This window comes from Haliaeetus leucocephalus, unplaced genomic scaffold, assembly GCF_000737465.1.
Source record: "Haliaeetus leucocephalus isolate CR32 unplaced genomic scaffold, Haliaeetus_leucocephalus-4.0 Scaffold384, whole genome shotgun sequence".
Lineage (NCBI taxonomy): Eukaryota > Metazoa > Chordata > Aves > Accipitriformes > Accipitridae > Haliaeetus > Haliaeetus leucocephalus.
Window position 1 is genome coordinate 8,815,155 of NW_010972820.1, and position 23,237 is coordinate 8,838,391.

A 23,237-nucleotide genomic window follows, 5' to 3' on the forward strand; every position below is an offset into this window, starting at 1 on the left:
ACATGCGTGTAGCATACACTTGTATATGAGTAAAGGGTATTGCTGTACACCTTTCTTTGTTTTTCATTAGAAATGTATCCTGAGTGATGTTATTGTGAAAATCTGAAAGCTAAATTTCAGTGTATTGTTTCCAGAATTTTGCTGAAATGCATTTTGATAAAATTTACCAGCATTGGATTCTTCGTTGGAATTACTTGTTTGTTTGTTTCTGTGAGATGACAAGCAAAGAAAAGGAGATAACTCTATATTTTCTTACTGCAGGTTATTTGCCTATAAGGACAACAGATTAACAATGGAACCATCAAAAGAATATCTATTCAAATACAAAGGGTTTTATTTTGCTGTAAAAAATACTTCACTTGAGTACGTAGCTTCCCTGGAGGATTTTGAAATCAAAGATAGTGACATATTTCTAGCTACTTACCCAAAATCAGGTAAGAATGGAATTGCTCCTAAAGGGGGGGAAAGTTTGCCTTTATTCAGCCATCTAACTGCAGAATTACCTCGGGTTGTTGGTCTGCTTTTAGACCTGTATCATCTCTGAGTATATGCAGTGTAGCATTAAGTACAAACCCTGTGTAGCCATGGCCTGAACAGCCAGACACAAGGTTCCTGCTCATGTCCAACTGAATTGGTCGACCTTGTTCTTGGACTCAATCTCGTAAGTATACTCAGAGCAAGCTACACACAAACCAAACTGACCTTCTTTGCCTCACAAAACACATATATAGTTTTGGTAGGGCTGGGTGCAGGACTGTTGGAGGTGATCGTAGGATATCTGGAATGATTTGTGGGCTCACATGGAAGATGGTTTGGGGGTTGCTGCATCCAAATTACAACCAAGCAGGAGATCAGAGCAAATGTGAGTCAATGATATATACCTCCTTTCAAGGATAAAGAAGTACTATTTACCTACATAGCAATACAGGACACTAGTGTGATGAATTCTGCATTCCTATTTCTGAAGAAAATGCAACTGAGCAGCCACCTGGCTTCACTGTCATCTTACATGGAATCTAAAGCCTTGACATGCCTAGACCTGTATGTTTCCATACAGGCTCACTTTATGCTCTAAAACCTACCTGTTTTTCAAGACTGTATTTGTTTAGTGATTAGTAATTAATGACTTGATCATGCATTAAGCAGTGATTTATGACTGAAGCCTTGACATCTCTGGTACCAATCTGTGCTTGTAGTTTCAAGGCCTCTGCTATGCTCTTCTGTTTGTGCTCTTGGGAACCTCTGCCATTATCCTTTGGTTTTCTTCAGTGGCCTCCAAGATGCAGCCTTTGGATAACGTAACTGGTGTTTTGTTAGCATACATCCTTTTCCTAGGATCACTGAACATCTTGCTGGAGTTCACTATTCCCTCAGGTATTCAGCAAAATACCTGAGGCAGAAAGACATTCTTGAGCAAAGCCCAGAAGGAGTGGCAGGGAGCACCAGGTGTGGTTGTGGTGAAGGTAGATGTGATACGAGAAGCCCGTAGAGGGGTTGTGGGTGACAGAGTGAGAGGACAGGGAGCTCAGGTGCTGCTATCTCATCATCAGGCAGCACGGGTGTGAGCTGTCCAAGTAAGGCAGAAAGGGAGGATGAGAAGGCAGTATTTAAGGGGTAAAGATGCTACAGCAGTGAGGTGAGCACATCTTTGGAAGTAGGAGTTTCATGTTGCAAAGTGATAGGCTACCCTGGGATGGGAAGGAGTTGGAAGATGATTTTGAGTTATGAATTGCACAGAATGTCATCTCTCTGTCATTCACACCTTTTCCTCTATCCTGTCCCACCATCCTCACTCTTCCTCACCAGTTATCAATCTAAGGTACCCTCCAATCCTTCTGTTGAATCTCTACCACTGTGCAGAAAAATTGTCAAGGTTGGTTATGCCAAGCAGAGCAAGACGGTCAGCACAGCTGTGAAATCACTGGGTATTGTTCCTCTGAATCCTAGGGCTATTTCTTTTTCTTGCCCAGTGACTTTAAAACTACAACACACACACTGTCTAATTTCCAGAACCAAGAGCTTCCTTCCCACGTAAGGTCTTAGCAACTAGGCTTCAGTTTCAGACACCTTCCTTTCTCTGTGCTTGTTCAGGGTAACCTACAGCAATAATTCAATGCTTTTCTGCATTGATTTGAATTCTCTCATGTATCCACCTTTACTGGTCTATGGTATAAAAGGGGAAAGGAACCAGCACTAGTAAAGTGCTGAGAAGGCCAGAGGACCTGGAAGTTAAACAGTTCTGCTCATTGCCGAAGTGGGCTAATCATTCAGGATTTGCCTCCCACCATTACCAGCTGGCACATGAACACATACTGGCACAGCAGTCAGCCACCTTCAGGGTCCTGCCTCTCTAGGTCATCCTTGCCAGCAGCTGTGACCCAGGTGTCAGACCTTCCGCAAGGAACTTTAGAGATCCTGTTGCCACAAGCATTTGCTTGTGCTTTACAAGCATGGTGTTATCAGCTGTTTGTTTCATGACATCTCACAACACTTTACAGGAGTTCTGGAAGCAAAGGGCTCTTCCAGATCCACTCAGTATGAGATCTTTTTAGGTGCATGGCCCACAGAAATGCAGCAATTCATGTTGCCACAAGAAGGTGAGGACAGACATAATTTGTGTGGAAGTTGAGTATACAGGGTGAAGGAACTGAAGGTTTAGTTACTGACCATGGCTTTTCTGCAAGGATGAAACAATATGCTTTCTTCTGCACTCAGCAGTCACCAAGACAATGTTTGCTTTCTTCAGTATATGAAGTTGTATTTGTATTCACAAAGTGAAACTCATTATAGCTGTGCAGGGTCTCTGTTTATGACAATATACTACCTTTAATTAAAAAAAAAAAATCAAGCAAGGTTCAAATAAAAAGGTTTCCTTCTTAGGAACTGTGTGGACTCAGAACATTTTGAGCTTAATAATTCATGAAGGCCACCGTAATGGAACAGAAAATGTGGCGACCCTGGACAGAATCCCATGGCTGGAATACAAGCCAGAAGATAAGGATTATGCAGCTCTTCCTTTGCCTCGTATTTTTGCCACCCACCTGCCTTACTACTTAGTTCCAAGAGACCTGAGAAACAAAAGAGCATGTGTAAGTGATGTTATTTTTACAATTTCCTTAAAACCAATCATGCCAATTTGCCCCAGTGAATTGGTGCAAATCCTATCTTTTTCCTCTTTCAGTTCCCCATGTCTCAGTATAAATATAACCTGCTTTGTATCTGTGGGGAGGCAAGGGACATTCTAAAGCCCCTTTCACCTGTTTCCTTTTGCCAAATTTCTTGTCCCCAACACTGTTAGAGAGAGGGGTGGTGCATCTCAGGAGGATCTGCCAGGGTCAAAGACAGGCACTGATTTTCCTCTTGTGAAAATGTCCAATTCAGTGAAGTCTGAAAAAAAGTCTCCCACTGAAAATATGAGTAGGATGGGACTATAGTATGTTGAGAGGGAATTTGAGAACTGCCTTTTCTTGCTCCTCAGTGCTGTGAGTTTCTGAATAGGATTCTCCATCATGAACTGTGCCATAGCTCAGGGCCTGTCTCCCATCGAAAATGCCTCCTTAGAGGCAAGCTCTTAGTGCTGCTGGTACCTTCTTCAGAGATACAGGTGTAATGGGAAACTGCAACGTGCTCACCATTTTCTTCACAGTAGCAGTGAAGTTTGGAAGAGAAAGCTCACATGCAGAAGATTTTAAATCCAAATGATGCCCAACAAAGAATAAGAAAATTGCCCCAAAATCACATAGAGCATGCATGTCAGAAAATACAGAAATTGTTGTGACTTCAGAAAAATATTGCTTGGGGGTGTGGATCTCTTCCACCTCTGCCTGAATATGTCACTCAGGTTGTTCGTATTTTGTGTCAAACCATAGAATAACTTTTTCTGTGATTTCAGGTCAGAGCTTTTGACATAGGTGTTTATTGGGTTTTCCTGCAATGTATTTAGGAACCCTTATTTTATATGCCATGGAAATAATGGGTTTGATTTTACTAAAGATAATTAGATAAATTTTCAATTAAGCAGGAATCAAAAGTAGTCATTTTACCCAGTCAGAAAGGCAGTCCGAGAGCATGATTCTTCCATCTCTCCCTGCAAATATTTGTAACCTCATAAGGGCGACATGTCAGGCTCTATTTTCTCTCCCTAATTAGACACTAAGCGTTAAGGAGCAGAAACTTAGTAGAAGCTGGCACATGCTGCTAGTCGAGTGGCAGAAGGCTCCCCATCTCACTGCTGGTGCCTGGTCTGTGCCTGAGGCAGCAGCTCTCGTGTTGTCAGGAGTCAGCAGGGGCCAAAATAACCCTTGCCTGTAACAGCTCCTTCTCTTAAGATGCCAGGGCTCCCTCTAACATGTCATTCAAAATCTGCCTGCATGCTGCCTCTGGCACCAGCACCACGGGCCAGCATTGCAGAGCACTGATGCTGTCAACACCACCAAAGCTTGGATTTACAAGAAATTCTTCGTTTCATCGTGACTGTACACAGAAATGTGAAGCTGAATCAACATAGTGATCTTCTAGTCCTGGCTGCCTTGCTCAAGTGAACAGTATCACTGAAGCCTGTAACACTGATCCCGTGAAGAGAGTTAGCTGCAGGCACTGAACAACTGCAACTACAGAAATACCACCACCTATAAACAAATTGACAGCACTATGTTATCCAGAATTTACCTCATGATTGTCACCTTCAAACCATCTTCACGCATTTTTAGCGGGACCTGTATGGAAAAAATGCACTGATGGTCAGGGTAATGGAGTCCTTTAATATCTCTGAGACTAGTCTTCTTATTGTTTTGCAGATTATTTATGTCACCAGGAACCCTAAGGATGTTATGGTTTCTTACTACCACTTCTCCAAATACATCTCCACACTAGAGGAAGTACCAGATTTTAATGATTTTATGGAGAGATTTTTAGCTGGCAAAGGTAGGATATCTTTTTTACTAAGGAGCCCAAATCCTATTGCATGACCGCAGATTGAATGGAGATTAATTATAACAATAAATATAAATTAGAGAATCTTCAGCTATGCTGTAACCTGAATCCAAAGCTGCAGTGGCTGTCTGAGCTTGACATCATTTTTCTGATGAAAGCGGGTCCAAAGGGAGTAGCATAGTCATGGCTTTGTTGCTCCCCAACAACATGCAAGCTGCTTATTTTATCTGAATTGGATGATGATTCAGAATATAACCATTATGACTGAAAATCTCTTTCTGCACTTGGTTAGTGGAGCTGAAACCATAAGAATAGACACCGTGCAGCAAAGACAGAGAAGTTTTTTGCTTCTGCCAGTATTAGTTCAGATTACTAGAAACAAAAGGGGGTTTGCCACGTTAGCTCAGAGAATTGTCACAAAGACTGTGAGCATGCGTCCCTCAAATTATCAAAAAATATTATTTTAAAAAAACCTTTTAAAGACCTAAATGACTAATGATTTTACTGTTTTACTGCTAGCTTTTAATAGTATTGCTCTTTATTTTTTTGAATAATTTCCCTTGCTAAGTACTTGCCAGTTCGTGGCTGGATCACGTTGAAGGCTGGTACAGTCATGCAGAGGATTTCAATATACTCTTCCTTACCTATGAAGAAATGAAAAAGGTGAGGTCAGTTAGTATCACTGTATTCTAGATATTCTCTTCCTATATTGAGTGCATTTTCAGACAGCTCTTTATAATTTCACTTCGTATTGGAACGTGCTTAATCCATTGTGGATTAAATTCAAATTGAGACTTCTGAGAGGATGAAGTCATTTGTTGCGTCGGTTCAAGGTCTTATAAATTGCTAGACAATTACTAGGTAAAATACTTTCCAGTAATACTGTATGCATTTAGTTCTTTGCATCATCAAGACTCTTCAAAGTAACATTATTTCAGGATCTCAGAAGTGCTGTGCTGAAGATCTGCAACTTCCTAGGCAGGAAGCTGAGCAAAGAGGAATTGGACAGTGTTGTGAGACAAGCTGCATTTGAGAACATGAGAAAAGATCCCAGGGCAAACTATGAGAACCTGCCAGATGACATCGTGGCAAAAGACAAGGGCAGTTTTCTACGAAAAGGTAAAGTGGAAGCAGTCTGATGCAACAACTGTTTAATGCCATGCTTCTTGGTGTGAGATGAACCTAGGATTTCTGGTCTCAGCTGGAATGCCCCATTTTTGAGAGAGAGAGTTCAGGTTAGTGGCAAATTAAATTCATAAGAGGAGGAGTTTTATTGCTGTGGCATCAGTGATTTTACCTATTTTCCTAAGGATAATGAAAAGGTAATTTTTACTGATTGTAACATCAGTTGTAACAGGCCCATCAGATATAGGAAAGGATTTAAGGGTTGTACCAAGCCAGGGGTAAGATAATACTTTTTTTTTTTTTTTTTACTGTTTCTTACTTTTCAAGGCACAAGTCACCTTAATTGTGTGAGCACAGACCATCTTGACTAACTACCCTCCAAGTCCATACATGGCATCCCTGGGCTCCTGGGCATTGCTAAGATGTCCTAATGCTCAGTGTAGGAGGAAACCTCCAGGGATTAAAGAGTGGTGCACTGAGAGAAAAATGAGAGGTGTTGTTTTTAATAATTACCTCTTTGATCTCAAAGGAATCAGTAAAACAGCAAAACAAATGAGTTGAGTAACTTCTATGAGGAGTCAGGATTATACGTCTACGCTGTGTTTTATTCACAGCGCCTAGATTTGGAAGCATGTCCTCAAAGGAGCACACAGAGCCTCGCTTGGCAGGGAGATGCTGAGGAAGCCAGGTGCTTCCCAAGACTAGCACTCACTGTTTGCAGCAGGCTTCAGAGAGGTGCATGTTCTGCTTCTCACCTTCCTTTGCTGCCTCTTCCCTCAGGCACTGTTGGAGACTGGAAAAACATCATGACAGTCGCACAGAGTGAAAGGTTTGACAAAGTTCTTAAAGAAAAAATGAAGACCCTGCCCATCAAATTCATCTGGGATCTTAATGATGAAATGTAGGCTGGTTTTGAGTTTCAGCATCCTTTTGTGTTTATACTGGATGGACATATGTGAAGTTCTGGAAGAAGAAAATACATCAATTTTCAGCTATGTTATAGAAACAATAACAACACATGAACATGTGTTGTCTGAGGAAGCTATTCAATTCCACTAGCTTCCTTTTTGTAATTTTACAAGGTATTTTAATTAACTTTGAGTAAAGTGACTTCCTTTCTTCATGTTTGCTTTTTCTTTCATTGGCTTTAATAGTACCAGAGTTGTAGACAACCAAGTGAGGATAGATTGGTGTTGCTAAAAACTTTCTGAAAAATGTTTCACTCATGCATTTTGTGAGGCTTATTTTGTAGAAACTTCTATGTCCAGACTGGAAGTAAGATTGACCAGCTTATGTATGGTTATGCTTTGATATGTTTGAGTTCCTATTTCCTCGGTAAACACCAATACTCAAGCGTTTGCTATTAAAGTGACCTTTATGTTGCCTTATCTGGTGTTGCCTATTGACTGAAACACTTCATTGCATCGTCTGTTATGATTCTCGAGGTCAGGTCTCACAATTTGCTACTTGAAATATTGAGACAAAACACTAGCCATAGTCATAGCAGTTTTTAAGTGAACGTCCACTCTGTCACACCTGATGATCTGCTGGAGGTACTGATGTAAAAAACTACCAACTGTCTATGACTACATCCTTCCTCATACATTCATTGACTCACTATCACGGTTTAACCTGTCCATGATTCAACTCCATGCAGCAGCTTGCCCATAGGCTTCCCCTGGGAAGGTAAGTACAGAGACATATCTCAAGATTTTTGTTTTCTATGAACTCAAAAAAAAAAAATTTGCTAATTCAACAACTCCACTCCTGACATGCATCTGGTCTACAATATATTCACCTTTGTAGACAGTTATGCCTTTTTTATTGTCTACATGATTAAACTATAGTGACTGCTTTTGGTTGCTACTGAATCAATGTCTTAACAACCAGCCACAGCAGGATACAACTTCTAATTTCAAAACCATTCCAATCATTTTGATTTGACAAAGAGCATCTAACCTTGGCTTTCCCATAAATTGTTTCAAAAATGTAAAATATCCTTTTAGTTCACATAATGACTTTTGCTTGTTTGTTTGCTTCTTTCACTGGTCCCAAGGGACCAGCTCCTTCTTCTCTTTTTCAATCCACATATTTTTAGCATTCCAATACATTTTACCTGCTTTTTTCCTGGGCAGAATTACTTCATGCACTGCATAGTTAGCTGCTTCTGTAGGCAAAGGTGACCTCATATAATTAGCCTACAAGAAGAATGTTTTCATTCAACTGTACAGGCAGATCATCTTTCCTTCTGGAACTTTGTATCCCTAATAGCAAGAAAATAAGTTAAACACAAACCCTTACATGACTTATGTAACAATTACATCCCCTGACCTTTGAGTTTGAACTTCCTACAAGGGGACTGATGACCTTTTCTACCTGTACATATTTACTCTGGCCACAGAAAAGGTAAAACTAGTTCAAAGTCAGAAGTCTAATGCAGGCCTTTTGCTGAGTTTGCCATAAGTACAAACAGAATTCCCGATTACAAGTAGGACCTTGATCTTTACTCTTTTTCCAATGATGGGAAGTCCCAGCACAGTAATAAAAGCCACATAAACCTCATGCTACACTGTATGCCACAGCCCAATGGCATCAGCTCACTCTATCAGTTGCAGATTTCATGAACAGGCAGTGCAGAAAGTAAAACTGAGTTAATGGCAATAAATGGAGTTATGTCAAATAATTGAACTTGAAAAGCCTCTGCCCTCTCCCTCCTACTCTCAGCCAAGTAGCAAGGCACTGAGGGGCCGATTAAAAAAATAAAATTAAAAAAAAAAAAAGCAAAACACACATTTCAAGCCCTGTCAGATTCTGCAACATGAGAGAGACCACTCACGTGACAGTCGCTTCTTTGCTCAGGATCTAGGGTATCAGCATCCTGGATCCAGGCACAGTCTGCTGTCTGGTCCAACAAGCTTTGAATTTGTTTCAGCAACCACACAGTTTAAAAACTGGAGGCAGCCCGATGGTTAGAAGTCTCTTAGGAGAAAGACTGAAGTTTATTCTCCCCACAGGAAGTGTACTTCAAGCTCCCCATTTTTGGCCAAAATAGGAAGGCAGGCAAGACAGAAGGCAGAAAGAGACATATAACACCCTTAGGTTTTGCTTGCCTTAAACAGATCACAATGCAATCATAATTTGGATGCAAAATCCTAGGCTTTGCAGCATGCCCAAGATTGTACTCCTACAGCATCTCAATGTGGTGGGCACCATCCTCTGAATTTTAATAGAGCTCAGGCACCAACTACTCAAAAAGTTCAGCACAATCAAAATTAAATTAGCTCTGGTCATAGCGCAGTGTTGCAACTCTTAATAATCTCTCTACATGCATTACAGTGTACGCTTTGGACTTAGAGTTAGAAGTAAGATAAAAGCAAGGTTGTCAGCACCATGATTTTGAATTACTAGAATTCCATCAAAGTTTATCGATGGAATTTTATTAGATTAATATGAATTAGACTTCAATTTAATCCAAAGTGCATGAGTAAACTTTAAATATGTCACCTAAACTTCTTGCACCAAAAAAACCTTCTCTCAGTCCATTTCAGCAAACTAAATCACGCAAACATAGCCAAGCTTACTCTTAGTCAAATTCCCTTTTATTTCACTGATGTTAATTGCTAAAAAAGCTAAACAAATCTGAAGTTCAGATGGCATCACTGAAACTTGTTCCAAAGACTTGGAGGAACGGACTTTACACAATTTTTTAATCGCTTCAACCCTTATTATTTCCTCTGCTTTGAAGTATAAGGTGTAACAGTGAAAACATATTTTCACATTTTAACTTGTTGACATCATTTTAACATTTTTAAGCTATAAATCCTCTGCATGAAAACCAACAAATATGTTAGTGTGAAAACAGACTAGAAAATCTCATTGACCTAGAAATACTGTTAACAAGAAACTTTTTTTCATACATACATGATTCTTGCTAGTGACCCACTTGAAAAAACTTCTCAGATTACCACATTTTGCATTCAGACTACACAGCATTCTTGCATTCAGTCCAGACTGAGAGAACTAATTCACTCCTTTTATGAAAAAATGCAGGTTTTAAACATAGATAGCTGAAAATGGAAAGCAGCCTTAGGAGTTAAGTGTTTTTTATGCAGCTGAACTGAGACATACCAGAAGTAAACTAAGTTCAGTACTGAAGGGCATTTTAAAGCATCCTAGCAATTACACAGGAAGCTGGATGTAGTCACTATGAAGCTTTCAATCCAACCATATCTTTGGAAAAGTCAGGTTTAATATCACACTAGCTCACAATTTTTTAATATATTTGGTAACTCTGCTGGAACACAGATCCTGCTTATTGCTTTGAAATATACATTATCATTGAAACCTAGAGGCTCATCTAGAGTTCTTAGTAGCCAAAATTAAAAAGATCAAATAGAGGACAGTAGGAACAAAGGCACATGGTTAATTTATAAAAGCATTTACAGGGTACTTGAACATTTACTTCTATCTACTAGAAACTCATTCATCTTGAATACAAAAAGAAAAGACTACTGAAACATGATAGAGGAGATCATCCTAAACAGATGTTCTCAAGTGATATGAGCAGAGAATCTTATACACCATTAAATTATTTCTGGAATGAAATTTCTCATTTTGAATACAGAATTTCCAAATATTAAAGTTCATAAATTTATCATTCCTCTAAGCACTGACACTTCAGTGCAATCCTCTTCAAAGGTTGAAGCTGGCACAGTTAAGGCAGTCTACTAACAGTATTTTAAAATTCAGCACACAGTGTTTAATCATTGAGGTGCCTGGTGGTTCTCTATTTGGAGAGCTGTCTTTTGAAACCTTCATCCATACCATCATCCTTCTAGCTGATGCAGTCTCAAACACAGCATGTTTAAACAGCACAGTTCTTGCACTGTTTTGGGGGTTTTTTTGGAGGTGGGAAGGGAGAAAGTGTCTAACATCAAGCTGTTAGCTCCATAACCAACTCTGCAGGATGGTTAACATCCATGAGTTGATGTGTAGCCTTACTGTACGTTGTACCTAATCTGTATAGCCTGCCAACAAGGTGCTTCCAAAACAACACCCATTACATTCAAACCTATAGGAACCCTACAAATCCTGGTACTGTAACCTGCACTCCACTGACAGTGTTTCAGAATAGCCTGGTGCCAAAAGCAAACTAATTTTCCTAGGGTGGTTCCTTTTTCCCCCCCCACGAAGTTCATTGACACAGAAGTTCAAAAAACAAACAAACAAAACCCTCTCTGAACAAATCAACCAAACATTTTAAGAGGACTTTATCTCATTCTAATTTTTTTCCTACAGACTTGAACTAGTCATTTTGAAACTATTGTCCTCAACTATGGCAAAAGATTTCACTTTAGTAGTTTGGAAATGGTTTCCATTAAACATTAATAAGGCTAAGCCTTACTAAAAGGTGACTAGTGCTGCCTATGTACAGCTGATAGGTTGGGGCACCAGAACTGACTTGAAGTGTTACAAAATTCCACAGAAGAAAAAAAAAAAAAAAAAAACCCCTGCATAGTTGTGATCCCTTTTATTCACCAAAGCTGCCCATGTTTATCCCAGGTGGAAGACAGCAGAACAGCTGCTCAGCCTTCAGATGCAGGTGTGTTTAGCGGTTGCTATAACATCTTTCCATCTTGCATGTTGTCATATCTCTTCAAAGGATAATTACAGAAGTGGGAAGGAAAAAAAAATAAGAGAAAATAGAACAGCATTTTCAGACAGATCAATATTCCTCAAATTTTTCATTTGAAATATTAAAGTAAATTTATTTACGATGAAAGTCATCAGGAGACCATTCTCCTGGATTTAAAATATTTTGGTTTTTTTCTTTGGAAAAAAAGAAAAAAAAACAATACACGTTACTAAAACCACAGATGCTGTGGCTTTCCTGCCTGCCCCTCTCTCCTTACATATGTCCATACTGATGACAGAGCCAGTTCAAAAAAGTCTAATCACTGTCTAAATTAACAGGGTTGTAGTCAGGGTCATCATCTTCATCATCCAACTCTAAATCATCCATTTCTTGGAATAAAGATTCATCAACCTCCACGCTGTTTCCAGCTGCAAAGAACAGAAAAATAATTTATTTTCATGCAAGTAGGAAAACAGTACCTGAACAACAAAATACACAACACTTTTTCATATTCATGCTTCAATGTAGGTAGCTGTTAACTCAGTTGGCTTTTTATATATCAAATGATATGGAAAAGGAAACACCACATTTTATCTTTTTTACAACTAAAGCGAAGCTTTTTTCCTCATACCAAAACCCAGTCAAGAGAAATGTTACACAGGACCTCAGAATCCATTGGGAGAATGAAATGAACATTTATAGTTCCCAGAAGCAGAGATTCTTTCTCTCAGGTACTGTCAAAGTAGGAGCTCAGGACTTCACAGCTGGAACAGTTACAACTATCAGTCACAGAAACACATAAGGTTTATAAAAAAAACCCCTTACACACCATTTGTATGCCTACATACACACATTTGCCTTCAGATTTAAATTTTAAAAGCAAGATGAAGCTTTGCATGCTTTCACATTTTCTTCTGAAAGACATGATGCTGACCTAAGGATAAAACTTGAGGACTACCGCTATTTTATTTGTGTGCATCAACAGCGGCATCTTCTGGCCACTGAGTAAGGTTCTACGCTTTCACTGGATTTGAAAGAGCCTTTACAACCGTTTCCATCTAAAAGATAATGCCATTATCCTGCTTAAGCTGTGAAAACTAGTATTACTTATTACACAGTATTGTAATATTAAATTGCAGTTAGTAACCTGTTGCATTTATGATAGAATGCAAACAGCAATAAGAACAAGAGTTTTTAATCACCGACAGCAACAGGATTAAAAGTTAATACATTAATACATTAGTCATTTCGGCACAGAGCCCAAATACAGAGGCCTGTTACTCCCCTGAGACAGCCAAACGTTCCATCAACAACCCATCTTCAATTTAGGCATTTTGGAGGAAGACAAGGTTAAATTATGGCCTCTAGCTACAAGAAACTCAACTCCCCCATTACTGCCATTTCAAGTTTATACTCACTGATGTTCAAAAACAATTTTTTTTTTTTTTAAATTGTTACTTGCAGAGAAAATTCTTGTCTCTCTTCTGCATGTGTGTTTTGCAACACCAGTAGATAATGCAGCTACATTAAGGAATTGTCTTAATTAAAAAAATCAGTCTTTTAGACTAGGATACCAAGAGGCAGTACAGAAAATTAAATAGATATGTGACTGAGTAGATTTATTTGATTTATCTCTAGCAGATTTTCCAAGTTTAGCATCTTTTGGCACAGACTTACAAAATTTTCAGCTGGCACCAGGTCAGGTATTTTCGGTAACATAACAGACAAATCTGCACAAAACCATGAAGAACTGAGTTGCACAGAGGCAAATTGCATTTAATTTGACCTGCAAGATGACTATTGGTCTTGAGGTTCAAAGGGAACGAGACAGAACTTCAAGATCTGTGCTTAAAATTGGGGGCAGGAAGGCTGGCTATTATTAAAAAGACAAAAAGCAGGGTTTGGTTGTGGTTTTTTTTTGTTTTGTTTTACTTTGCTTGTTTTTTGTTTTGCTTCCTGTCCAAACACTTGAATAGAAGCAACAGAAATAAAATCAACTCAGACTCAAAACTGCAAAGAAATACACTTCAGCATCTTGAAAATATTTTGGTTTTTTGTTTTTGAAAGAAGTTAAAATCACTTCTGTTCAATCTGCAAAACAGTACTTCTTAGAAAATTCTTCCAATGTAAAAGTGATACTGAGGCAAGGTGTTAAGTCAGAAATATAATACAGAATTTGCTTAGGAATTTTGACCTATTTTAAGCCACTGTCTTTCAGTTGTGGAAACAAACAGAAGTTTACCTTCCTCCAAGAACTGGATGTCAGAGGTGTCAAGGTTGTGATCCATTTCAAACAGCTGTTTACCTAGAAATAAAATAAAAAAATAATATATAAGCAAGTAGAATTCTGAAATAGCTATCAACCTAAGGCAACAATAGTTAGCACATGTATTTTAGGCTTTTCAAATTAACCAATTTGAGCTGTCTTTTTTTTTTTTTTTTAAGCTGCTCATTTTTCTAAGTTCCCCATTCTGATTTTTTGATTGTTCATCCAGGATTCCTCCACACCAACAGGCTTCCTCCTCTTACAAGTGAAATGGGTCACTGTTTCTTATAGTCACTTTATAATGTTACTACAGCTTTAATAATGGGGGGTGGGAAAATTTACACCTTACTGTCCCACAGCCTTTGCTCAGTCCTTATTGCTTTAGTCCTTATCTTGCATTCCACAAGAAGTCCTCTGTGGGAACTGGAAAGAAAATTAGCTGCCTCCTCCACCTTTTTCCATATATCTTCCCCATTTGAAAAGCAACTTGGATCTACACACAAATCACCAGCTCCTACACACACATCTGTGAAGGAAACATCACACAGGGCAAAGTAAAGCCTTTCTAATTGGGAGGTAGGGGAAGAAAAGCTTGGGTCTCTTTCCACATAAACTACCCATCTTCCATGTATATTTGCACTGCTTATGCAAGCTTCCACCAACAAGACTGGTTGGTGTTCATGGTAAAACATTTAAAACACCTTTTACTTCTAACGGGGTTTCACTCATGACACCTGAGAATAAGCCTGTTTTTAGTTTTGTAAATAAACTTCTATAAACTAGACTTGTATAAAGGAAAATAAGAACAGTTTTAAGAACATGAAAACATGAAGCCTGATTTCTACTACATCATCTTTGCAGATTCCCAAATGCATTCCCTTCAGAGGGGAATCAAGCATGTCCCCTGCCCTGTACAGCTTTTCATGAAACTTACTACCATTAAAATTTCCATCTCTCTGTCAAATTTCATCAAAACTAGCCAAAAGTTTCAAAAGCCTTCAGAAGGGAGGAGAAACGAGTGATACAGCATGATCACATTGCCTGAGAAAACATGACCAATCTGGTTAAAAAGTAGATCCAACATCACAGGAGAACCAGCCCAAAGCTAAGCCATGGAGAGCGTGGAAGAGGATGCCCACAATTTAACTCTTACCTCCAGGTTCTCAGAAGAAAAGTAATTTCCTACACATTTTGACCACTGGATACAGAGTTTGCTTTCTGCTGGACAAACTACAATCTGCAAAACACAGAGACCTAAACCACTGCTGTGACAAGCTCTCCCCCGAAATATCAGAGCCATTCTCACTAGTCATTGTAAGCTTGTCATATGCAGCAGCTAGCCTCTGTGTTGCTTCAGTCCAGCAACAGCATCCCAGACTCCTACATGCACTTGAATAATCTGAAGTCACTGTACTACTATCCAGTACAATAAAGGCCAAATCAATAAACTGTCTGGTGTAGATTCTTTCTATTGCTTAACAAACCCCAACTACTTCTGCCACAACAACGCTTGTCAGTAGCAGCTCCAAGTGGTATACTGTCTGGCACAAAACTGAAGAAGCTTAAACACACAGTTTGGGAACCTTAATGACTTCAGCAGAAAACCTGAATCTATTAGCTTTGTATTTAGCCCCAAATCAGCACTGAGAAAGAGTTCATGCGACAAGGAGGACAATCAAATACTGCATTAAGAGTTTATTTACTACCGTCATCATTCAGTGTTAAAATTACTTTCAGGCTTATAGTTATAGTCCGGTAACATTGCAAAAGCTTCAGGACCAGTTTTAAATCATACCACTTAATTTATTTTTGCCCGCTTGTTCTTCTTCTTTCATTTTTTTCCTTTTTATTTCTAGGAGTTCTGCATCAAACTTCGCTTTCCAATTTAGGAAATTCTCAATGGTAACAGGAGTGCCATGAAAACGTTGCTGAAAGAACAGAAAACGAGGCTGCAAACACAACTTGCAAAGCTATGAGTGAAGATGCACATTCTCTTAATTATTTAAATTACCACATTCCAGAAGCACTGCTTGCTGTGAAGTATTCTGAGAAATTAATCCTAACCCTGAGAATATATGAAGAATACATTCTTAAATGTTTTTTGTCATGGGACTCTCCCTTCAGATAGCTGTATTGAGGTGGAAATTCTTATGGAAAAACCCTGCCTACTACTTTTGGACCTAAAGTGCAATAGTTAACAACACACTCCTAATACAGGTTATCCATAAGTAGGCAGCACTTCTTATCAACTCTTAAGTCCAATCTACACTGAAATATTTTCTGTTAAAATACATTAACCCTTCTACCTTGTTGAGACAGAAAAAAGGATTATTTTCTTCCAGCTATTTTTCTGCCATTTTCAGAAATACTGAACCTTTCAAGTCCTATCACCCTCTAGCTATTTCTGAGGAAGAAAGTGAAGACTCAGTAGTTGGACTTACCACAGCACATTCCACGAATGGAAAAACTATTCCACAGTGGCTGGTAGAAGGGACATGTGCAGGGAGGACAAACCAGTCCTGAGGACTGGTCCTGCTGCTTCCACCCTACCCACTCAGTCTACCAAGGAAGAGAGACTTCTCAGACCATGCAGTCTGTGTGCAGCATGCCATGTTCTAGCCTTTTTTACTCCCCATCCCCTCTTGCCTCTTCAAGCAAAAAATTGGCTACAGCAACTTTGATTCCATTTGGGAAAAATCCCTGCCCCTGCCTAGAAAGTAGTGCTAGAAGGGACTGTGAACATGCAATACTTATCTGAAAAGACTACTTTAGAAAATGGGGGGGTGGAAATCACGTAAGTGCACTAAAGAATCTTCTGGTTCTTAAGCTTTAATTACATCAACTTCGGGATAGATGTTCCTCTCCTACTGCAAATGAGAATTGCTCCTGCGTCAAACCCACACATTTAAAAAAAGCAGGAAATTTTTAGTTGAAACATTATTTTACATACTTTCTCTTCTTCTTCTGCTTCTCTTTCTTTCTGTTTCTTTTCCTCTTCTCTTCGTGTTTTTATTTGATCCACTATTTCATTTAATTTCTCCTGTACTGCTGAGACTAGAGTGAAGATCATTACCATTCCTAAATTTTCTTCTGCCTACAACACAAAGAATGCAACTTCAAACAGGAGAACCTCAAACCTTCAGCAGCTGAATGCATAAATATGTTTAGAAAGCAGTATGCTGTGCAAATGCAGATAACACAGCTGAGGCATTCTGCACCAGTCTCAAAAGCTCACTGTAAAATTCAAGTCAATTGGCCAGTTAATCCAGTTAAGTTACCCCTAAATGGGTACACAGCAAAACACCAATGATGAACCCCTGTGTTCAGGTTATCAACATATTCTAGACATCTGGAAGGCTTTTTCGTCAATAAAACAAAACCTGTAGTAGGAATACCACTCCAAGGTTTGAATATCATAAGAGACAACAGTCACTCCGAACCACTCCTCTCCTGAAATGTCTTATTCCTTAATCCCATTACATGCCCCTTTGAAGTGGGACAGTTTCTCAGGAAAAACAAAAAACACCAGTCAATGGAAGGAAGGTTATATGAAGTAAACTGAAAAGAAAGAATGCCTAGTGAACATATTATGGCAATTTTAAGGCAGGGAGGACTTGTCAAGAATTCCTGAAACCAAAGAAGTGTTTCCTTCTCATTCTTTCACAATGCACTCTCACCGATCCCAAGTGTTGATGAGATCCCACCCCCTCACCCAGTAGTTATGTTATTAAAAAGGATCAAGAATCAATGTAGCATTTTTTAATCTTTCCAAATAAAATTAAAGTGGCTTATTTCCACAAATACTATATATACAGTTAAACAAATTCACCTTACACTAGAACTGCAAAAGAGCAGAAGCCCTAGAGCACTTCCATTTCATTATCATAACTGTGCACACTGAATTGGCCCTGTATTTTACCTCATTAATATAATTTACCTCAATGTCATTTACCAAACTCAAACCTCAAAGTCAGTCCCTGCTGTATGGAATACGTTTCAAATCAGTAGTAGGTACCCCTCTCTTCAGAGAGAGAAATTCTGGCTAAAGTGTGAAGTGATATCAAGCTGAATTCAGATATTCCATTTTCCCTTACCTGTTGTTCTAGCAGTTTTATTATGTCCGTGACATCATTATCGTCAAGATTCTCCTGTGAGACAATTTCATAAAGTGGAGTTTCATCAGGATATTTTTCTCTGTAGGTAAATTTAAGGGTTGTTTGGACAGCTACAAGATAAAAACCACATATTCTTATGGTGATAACTCTATATAACTTTAATTGTATATTTTTCTATTGCATCAGCAGCCTAAAGATTTTAAAATATAGAGTATTCTTGTCTTAAAGGAACAGTCATCTTACACAGATGTTAAAACTATACAAACAGACTTAAATATAATGCAAGAGAAATTAAGATGACAAAGTCTACCCTCACGTAAACTATTACAGGCTACTAATGTCTGAAGGGTCTTTAGAAAGACTGGAAAACCTTCTGTGGTATGGTGGGTACTAGAGCAGTAATCTTTTTCCCCCCCCCTCATATTCCACTTAAAGCTGGAGAGAATGAGGAAGAGTCCTAACAACAGATCTAGAGAGAATCTCAGCATATTAGTGCTTTAAATTTTGTGTGCCTGGCTGGAGTATCAACCTCTGTGTTGGGTACCAGGGCTCCACATAAATCATACGACAAGTACACAATGTCCCATAGAAGTCATTAAGCAGAGAACTGCCTAAGGAGAATGCATTCAACCTGAAGCCACCCAGAGCTAGCATAAGACAGAAACAACGCAAAAGAGAATCAAGTTCCTTTCACGCATCCTGCCAGAATACCAGGAAGAAGACTTCCTTCAGTTCCAGACCCACAGTTCTGGCAGCCCAGCAGTCTCTTCAACACAGACACCTGCTCCGAGCAAGACTCACCCCTTTAAAACTGAAGGGGATAGCACCAGTTTCTTCCTTCTGATACAGTAACCCAGAACAGCAGCTCTCAAACTTACGTGGAGCAAGGATTGCTTACAACAAGCCCATGCAACCACTGATTCCCAATAAATACATAGAGACTTGGGACCCACAGCTCACTGCTCTGGAACCGCTCCTTAAGGGCTGCGCATTCACAACACACAGACTCACCTCTCCTGTGTAGCTGGTATACATACAGTTGCTAGGAAAAATAAAATAATCACCTCACAATATGCCTGTAAGCTCCTATGGGGATGATGACAACCCATACTTTTTGAAGCTATGCTGCAAAGCATTTGAGATTCAGTATGTCAGAAAGTAGCCCTAGTGAGACAGTGCAACATTTCAGTAAACTAAACACAGATCACCAGAATCCTTGAACTACATTTTCTGAGGAATGCTTGCTGGATCAGGCTCTTAAGAGGACTTAAGTGGAGGTATACCTAGCTATTGGTGACAGAATTAGGCTTACACAGAAACTCGTCCTATTTAAGACATGATCAACTTACTTTCATCATTTTCTCCCGCTTCAGATGTCACAGTGATTGTGAAAGTCGTTGGCTTTTCTGACAATACTGTTCAAAACAAACAAACAAACAACAAAGGGACAGAGAGATTCCTTAAATCAGACAACTATTTCTTCATATCATTAAAACTGAACTTCTCAAGGACTAATGAAGCAAGGAAGCTCTTGATACAGTGTTAAGGGCCTTTTTACCCTATTAATAAATACTTTTCAATTAAAAGCTATTTTCCATACGATATGATGTTTGGAGTGCTTTTTGAATGAGAGCATATAACATCAACAATACAAAAAAGTTTCCCCTTTGGAAGTTTCACTTTTCCAAAAAGTGCAAGTCTACCTACCATCAAATGACTTATGTTAGCACACTAAATGTGTGCAGAAAGCTCCCGAAGCTAATTTGCTTTACTGCACTAGATATGCGTGATGAGCACCCAGTGCGCTCTTGACCCTGGACTATTTTTACAGTATGTCTGCACCTATTTCTATATTTAGGACAGCTTAATGTAACAAATGCTTCTTGAAACAAAAAAGGAGTACATAGTGCTTTCCTTCAAGAACATGCTACCCAAGTAATGTAAGAGAATGAAATTGCATGAATGAGGCAGCTAGAAGACAGACAACAAGTGGCTCTACAGAGTCGCACAAAAGGCAAGCCCTGTGATCTAAAATTTCACAGACTAGAAACCTCATTGCACAACTGTGGGTTGCAGACCATATCCTCAAATAAGGGCTGCTCTGTATCACTGTTATAACCTACGTCCAATCTAGTTATATGCTCTCACAGCATTAAGTGAAATTTGCCTAACTGCTAATGTACTACAACTACTACTACCATCTTTTTTCCTCCCTCTTCTTTCGGGCACACGAGCATTACACGAATGAACAATAACTCAGAGCAAGCATCAGAATAGAGGCTATATCAAAGCATATTACTTCTGTATCAGTATCAGTGATTCAGCATGCCCAGCTACCAGAGATCAATTCATTTCCCTTTAACATAAAAGTGAAGAACCTAAAAGATTTTCAGATTAAAGCAATGGCCAAATGTCAGCGTGACGAAGTTACTGCCAAGTAAGATACTGTGAGACTTTGGGCAGGGTAGATACTGTGCAGGAAGGAAACAGAAAATGCACAGGTTTTTTTCACCGTTAAGATTCTTTGGACACCGAGCACCATAAACCACGTTGGATTAGCTAGCATGGTAGGTACTCGTAACTGTTTGACGGTAACTAGGAAGCCCTGAAAATCTGATGAACCAATGTGCCCATCACGTGAAAGTTTTAGCAATACGGCGGACTGCACCCGAAAATTAAAGCTTGCTTTTGCGCCACCACAAATGGTGCCGCAACGGAGTAAGGCGGGCACTGGCAACGCACTCGCGGAGGAACCAGCCCCTCCAAGTACAGAAAAAAAAAAGGCAAAAGACGAAAAACCCAGCCAACCCAGCCCCCGCAGCTAAAAGCGAGCGGACACGCGAGGCAGCCCGGGCAGGCACGGCGCGGGGGGGCGGCTCTCGCCCGGCGGGGCCTCCCGCTCCTCCCTCAGACCGGCTGGCCGCGGCCCTGCGGCGGAGCTCGGCGCGGGCCCCGCCGCGGTCTCACCCGTGAACGAGTCCGGGTAGATGGACTCCAGGGCCTCCAGCTCGTTGCGCTGCTCCTCGCTGTAGTCGGTCATCGTCGCCCGCCGCCGCCAACGGCCATGGGCCGCCCGCACCGCGAAGCGACCCCCGCCCCACGCCGCTCAGCCGCCGGCCCGCGCATGCGCGCTCCCCTCCGGCATCGGCTAAGCACGCCTAGGCGCCGGTCGAGCGCTCCATCGGCGGTGGATGCCTTTGGGCTGGAGGGGAGGGCGGGGCAAGGTCGCGCGCCCGTCGCTGAGGCGGCCGCGTTTGGAGCTGAGGGGCGGTTGTGAGGGAGCAGCTAATTAGCCCTAATGATTTTTCGGCTGCCTTCGCAAAGAGCGAGCGAGCGCGGCGCCCTCTGGTCCGTTAATTCTCGTACTCGGTGCGTGGCGTTCAGCTCTGGGCAGAAGGGACTCGACGTGTTTACCCACCTGTACCTGACGCGCTAGAAAAATCCTGTCTTGGGCCTCACCAGCCCTGCCGGGAGGGGCGGTGTTTTGAATAGCTGAGGTGCTCGGGCTCCGTCACTTGGGCTTGGGAAGGTATGCGGGCTCCCAGCTGGAGAGGCAGGCTTCGGAGTCCCAGTAGAAAGTGCATCGCTGGTAGGCAGGTATTCGCTGTTAGGCATTCTTGCCTTGAAAATACACAGGGGTCGGCAAACGGGTTCAAAACTGTTGCTCTAGGAATAGCATAAGGGTGCCGTGGAGGCAGCCGAATGCTGTTTCAGCCTGAAATTGGAAGTTCATTTGATGCAGCTGGAAAAATGCGTTGGTGGTACAGCTTGGAGTTAAAAAGGTCCTGTAAACTTTACAGGAAGCGTTCACAGTGATTTCAGAAGTTGCACTGCATAAGCATCATCATCTTATAAGTGCGGAACAGGAGTCGTCAAGGCTTGCAATACTGGGAGCTCCCGTATTTGAGGGCTACCTGCAAGGAAGAATTTAAAACTGTTGAGGGTTAAACAACAGCAGACCCTGATGCGTATTTGGTACACAGGCTAGTTTGAAGGTGAGTCTGTTTCCTGGGCATATGGCCAGCACTTTTCCCACAGGTGCATTTTACAAGCCCAGAGTTGCCAGAAAACTTTTACCATGGACATAAAGAGAATAATTTTCACTTCAAGTGAGCAAACTGCAGTTCTAAATTGATTTTGGGTAAAATGACTCAGGTTTTAGCAGGCACAGTTAGGCTGTTCAGTACCAACTCATTGATTTTTCTGTAATCATGAATTCTTTTGAAAGCTGTGCCTTCACTACCAATCCATGAAATGTTTCAGGGAGCAGAGGAGTGAAGGGAAATGCACCAAATCACTTATAGTACTACAGCTGTATTTAGTACTACAGATTAATATATGCTAACAGGGTGATAGCCTGTTTGTGTATTGGCAGGCTGACTTCACAATGACAGATACAGCTAGTACTCAGTATTTTAAATCATAAACTATAAAAAAATACAGGGCAAATAGTACTTCCAAAAAAAGGGGAAAAAATGAGGTTTAATTTAAAAATCAGTTTAGCAAGAAGTTAAAAGAATTTGGCAGCTCACTCTTTCTCTTAACTGCAAATATTACATTATTTTATAGTGGTACTGTAAAACAAGGGAAGAAGTGGAAAGAACCCACACAGAATAAAGACAGCAGTTAGTTTTTTGTCATTTGGATCCAGACATCAGCATAGGATTTTTTTGCCAAAACTTTGATACACAAATCAGTTGCATGTATTCCAGATTACACAGTGTTCCATCTTGCTTAAAACCCACAAAGATTTTTAAAGTTAAATTAGAGATTGTGTTTATTAACAGAGGTACTTTGCTTCCTAAGGAGTTCATATAAACAGTGCAGTTATATTAACTTGTACTGGGTTTGCACAGCAAGGTTTTGGTAGCAGGGGGGCTACAGGGGTGGCTTCTGTGAGACGCTGCTAGGAGCTTTCCCTGTGTCTGACAGAGCCAATACCAGCTGGCTCTAAGATGGACCCCCTAATGGCCAAGGCCAAGACCATCAGCGACGTGGTAGTGCCTCTGGGAAAACAGATTTCAGAAGGGGGAAAAACCCCAGGAACTGCAGCCAGAGAGAGGAGTGACAATATGTGAGAAACAACTCTGTAGACACCCAGGTCAGTGAAGAAGGAGGGGAAGGAGGTGCTCCAGGCACCGAAGCAGAGATTCCCCTGCAGCCC

General features: G+C 40.4%; 2 protein-coding genes across 4 annotated transcripts; one reads left to right on the forward strand and one right to left on the reverse strand.

Moving 5' to 3' along the window:
- Positions 1-275: 275 nt before the first annotated feature.
- LOC104835432 (amine sulfotransferase-like) lies at positions 276-6,962 on the forward strand. The gene is made up of 6 exons (XM_010573425.1): positions 276-434; positions 2,881-3,089; positions 4,797-4,923; positions 5,501-5,595; positions 5,871-6,051; positions 6,838-6,962. Exons 1-6 carry the CDS (start codon positions 293-295, stop codon positions 6,960-6,962), a joined length of 879 nt encoding a protein of 292 aa, XP_010571727.1. The 5' UTR covers positions 276-292.
- A 4,591-nt stretch (positions 6,963-11,553) lies between these two features.
- Positions 11,554-21,259, reverse strand: RWDD1 (RWD domain containing 1). Of its 3 annotated transcripts, none has more exons than XM_010573426.1 (7): positions 21,041-21,259; positions 19,423-19,488; positions 18,053-18,183; positions 16,909-17,052; positions 15,754-15,886; positions 13,935-13,997; positions 11,554-12,120 (listed from the first exon to the last, which is right to left on the reverse strand). In XM_010573426.1, the coding sequence occupies exons 1-7, from the start codon at positions 21,111-21,113 to the stop codon at positions 12,008-12,010; spliced, it is 723 nt and encodes a 240-aa protein (XP_010571728.1). In that variant the 5' UTR covers positions 21,114-21,259; the 3' UTR covers positions 11,554-12,007. The 3 variants fall into 3 exon arrangements, with proteins under 3 accessions (XP_010571728.1, XP_010571729.1, XP_010571730.1); XM_010573427.1 differs by having other exon boundaries at positions 18,053-18,106; positions 21,041-21,064; XM_010573428.1 differs by having other exon boundaries at positions 18,053-18,152; positions 21,041-21,058.
- Between the last annotated feature and the right edge of the window lie 1,978 nt (positions 21,260-23,237).

Excerpts from the sequence above, each read along its gene's own strand:
- LOC104835432 (XM_010573425.1), top strand. The coding sequence starts at position 293 with ATGGAACCATCAAAAGAATATCTATTCAAATACAAAGGGTTTTATTTT. Across the intron at positions 4,924-5,500 it reads GAGATTTTTAGCTGGCAAAG|TACTTGCCAGTTCGTGGCTG; the intron begins GTAGGATATCTT and ends TCCCTTGCTAAG. Across the intron at positions 6,052-6,837 it reads GGGCAGTTTTCTACGAAAAG|GCACTGTTGGAGACTGGAAA; the intron begins GTAAAGTGGAAG and ends CTCTTCCCTCAG.
- RWDD1 (XM_010573426.1), bottom strand. The coding sequence starts at position 21,113 with ATGACCGACTACAGCGAGGAGCAGCGCAACGAGCTGGAGGCCCTGGAG. Across the intron at positions 19,489-21,040 it reads CTACCCGGACTCGTTCACGG|TATTGTCAGAAAAGCCAACG; the intron begins GTGAGACCGCGG and ends TGTTTTGAACAG. Across the intron at positions 12,121-13,934 it reads CATCCAGTTCTTGGAGGAAG|CTGGAAACAGCGTGGAGGTT; the intron begins GTAAACTTCTGT and ends TGTTCTTTGCAG.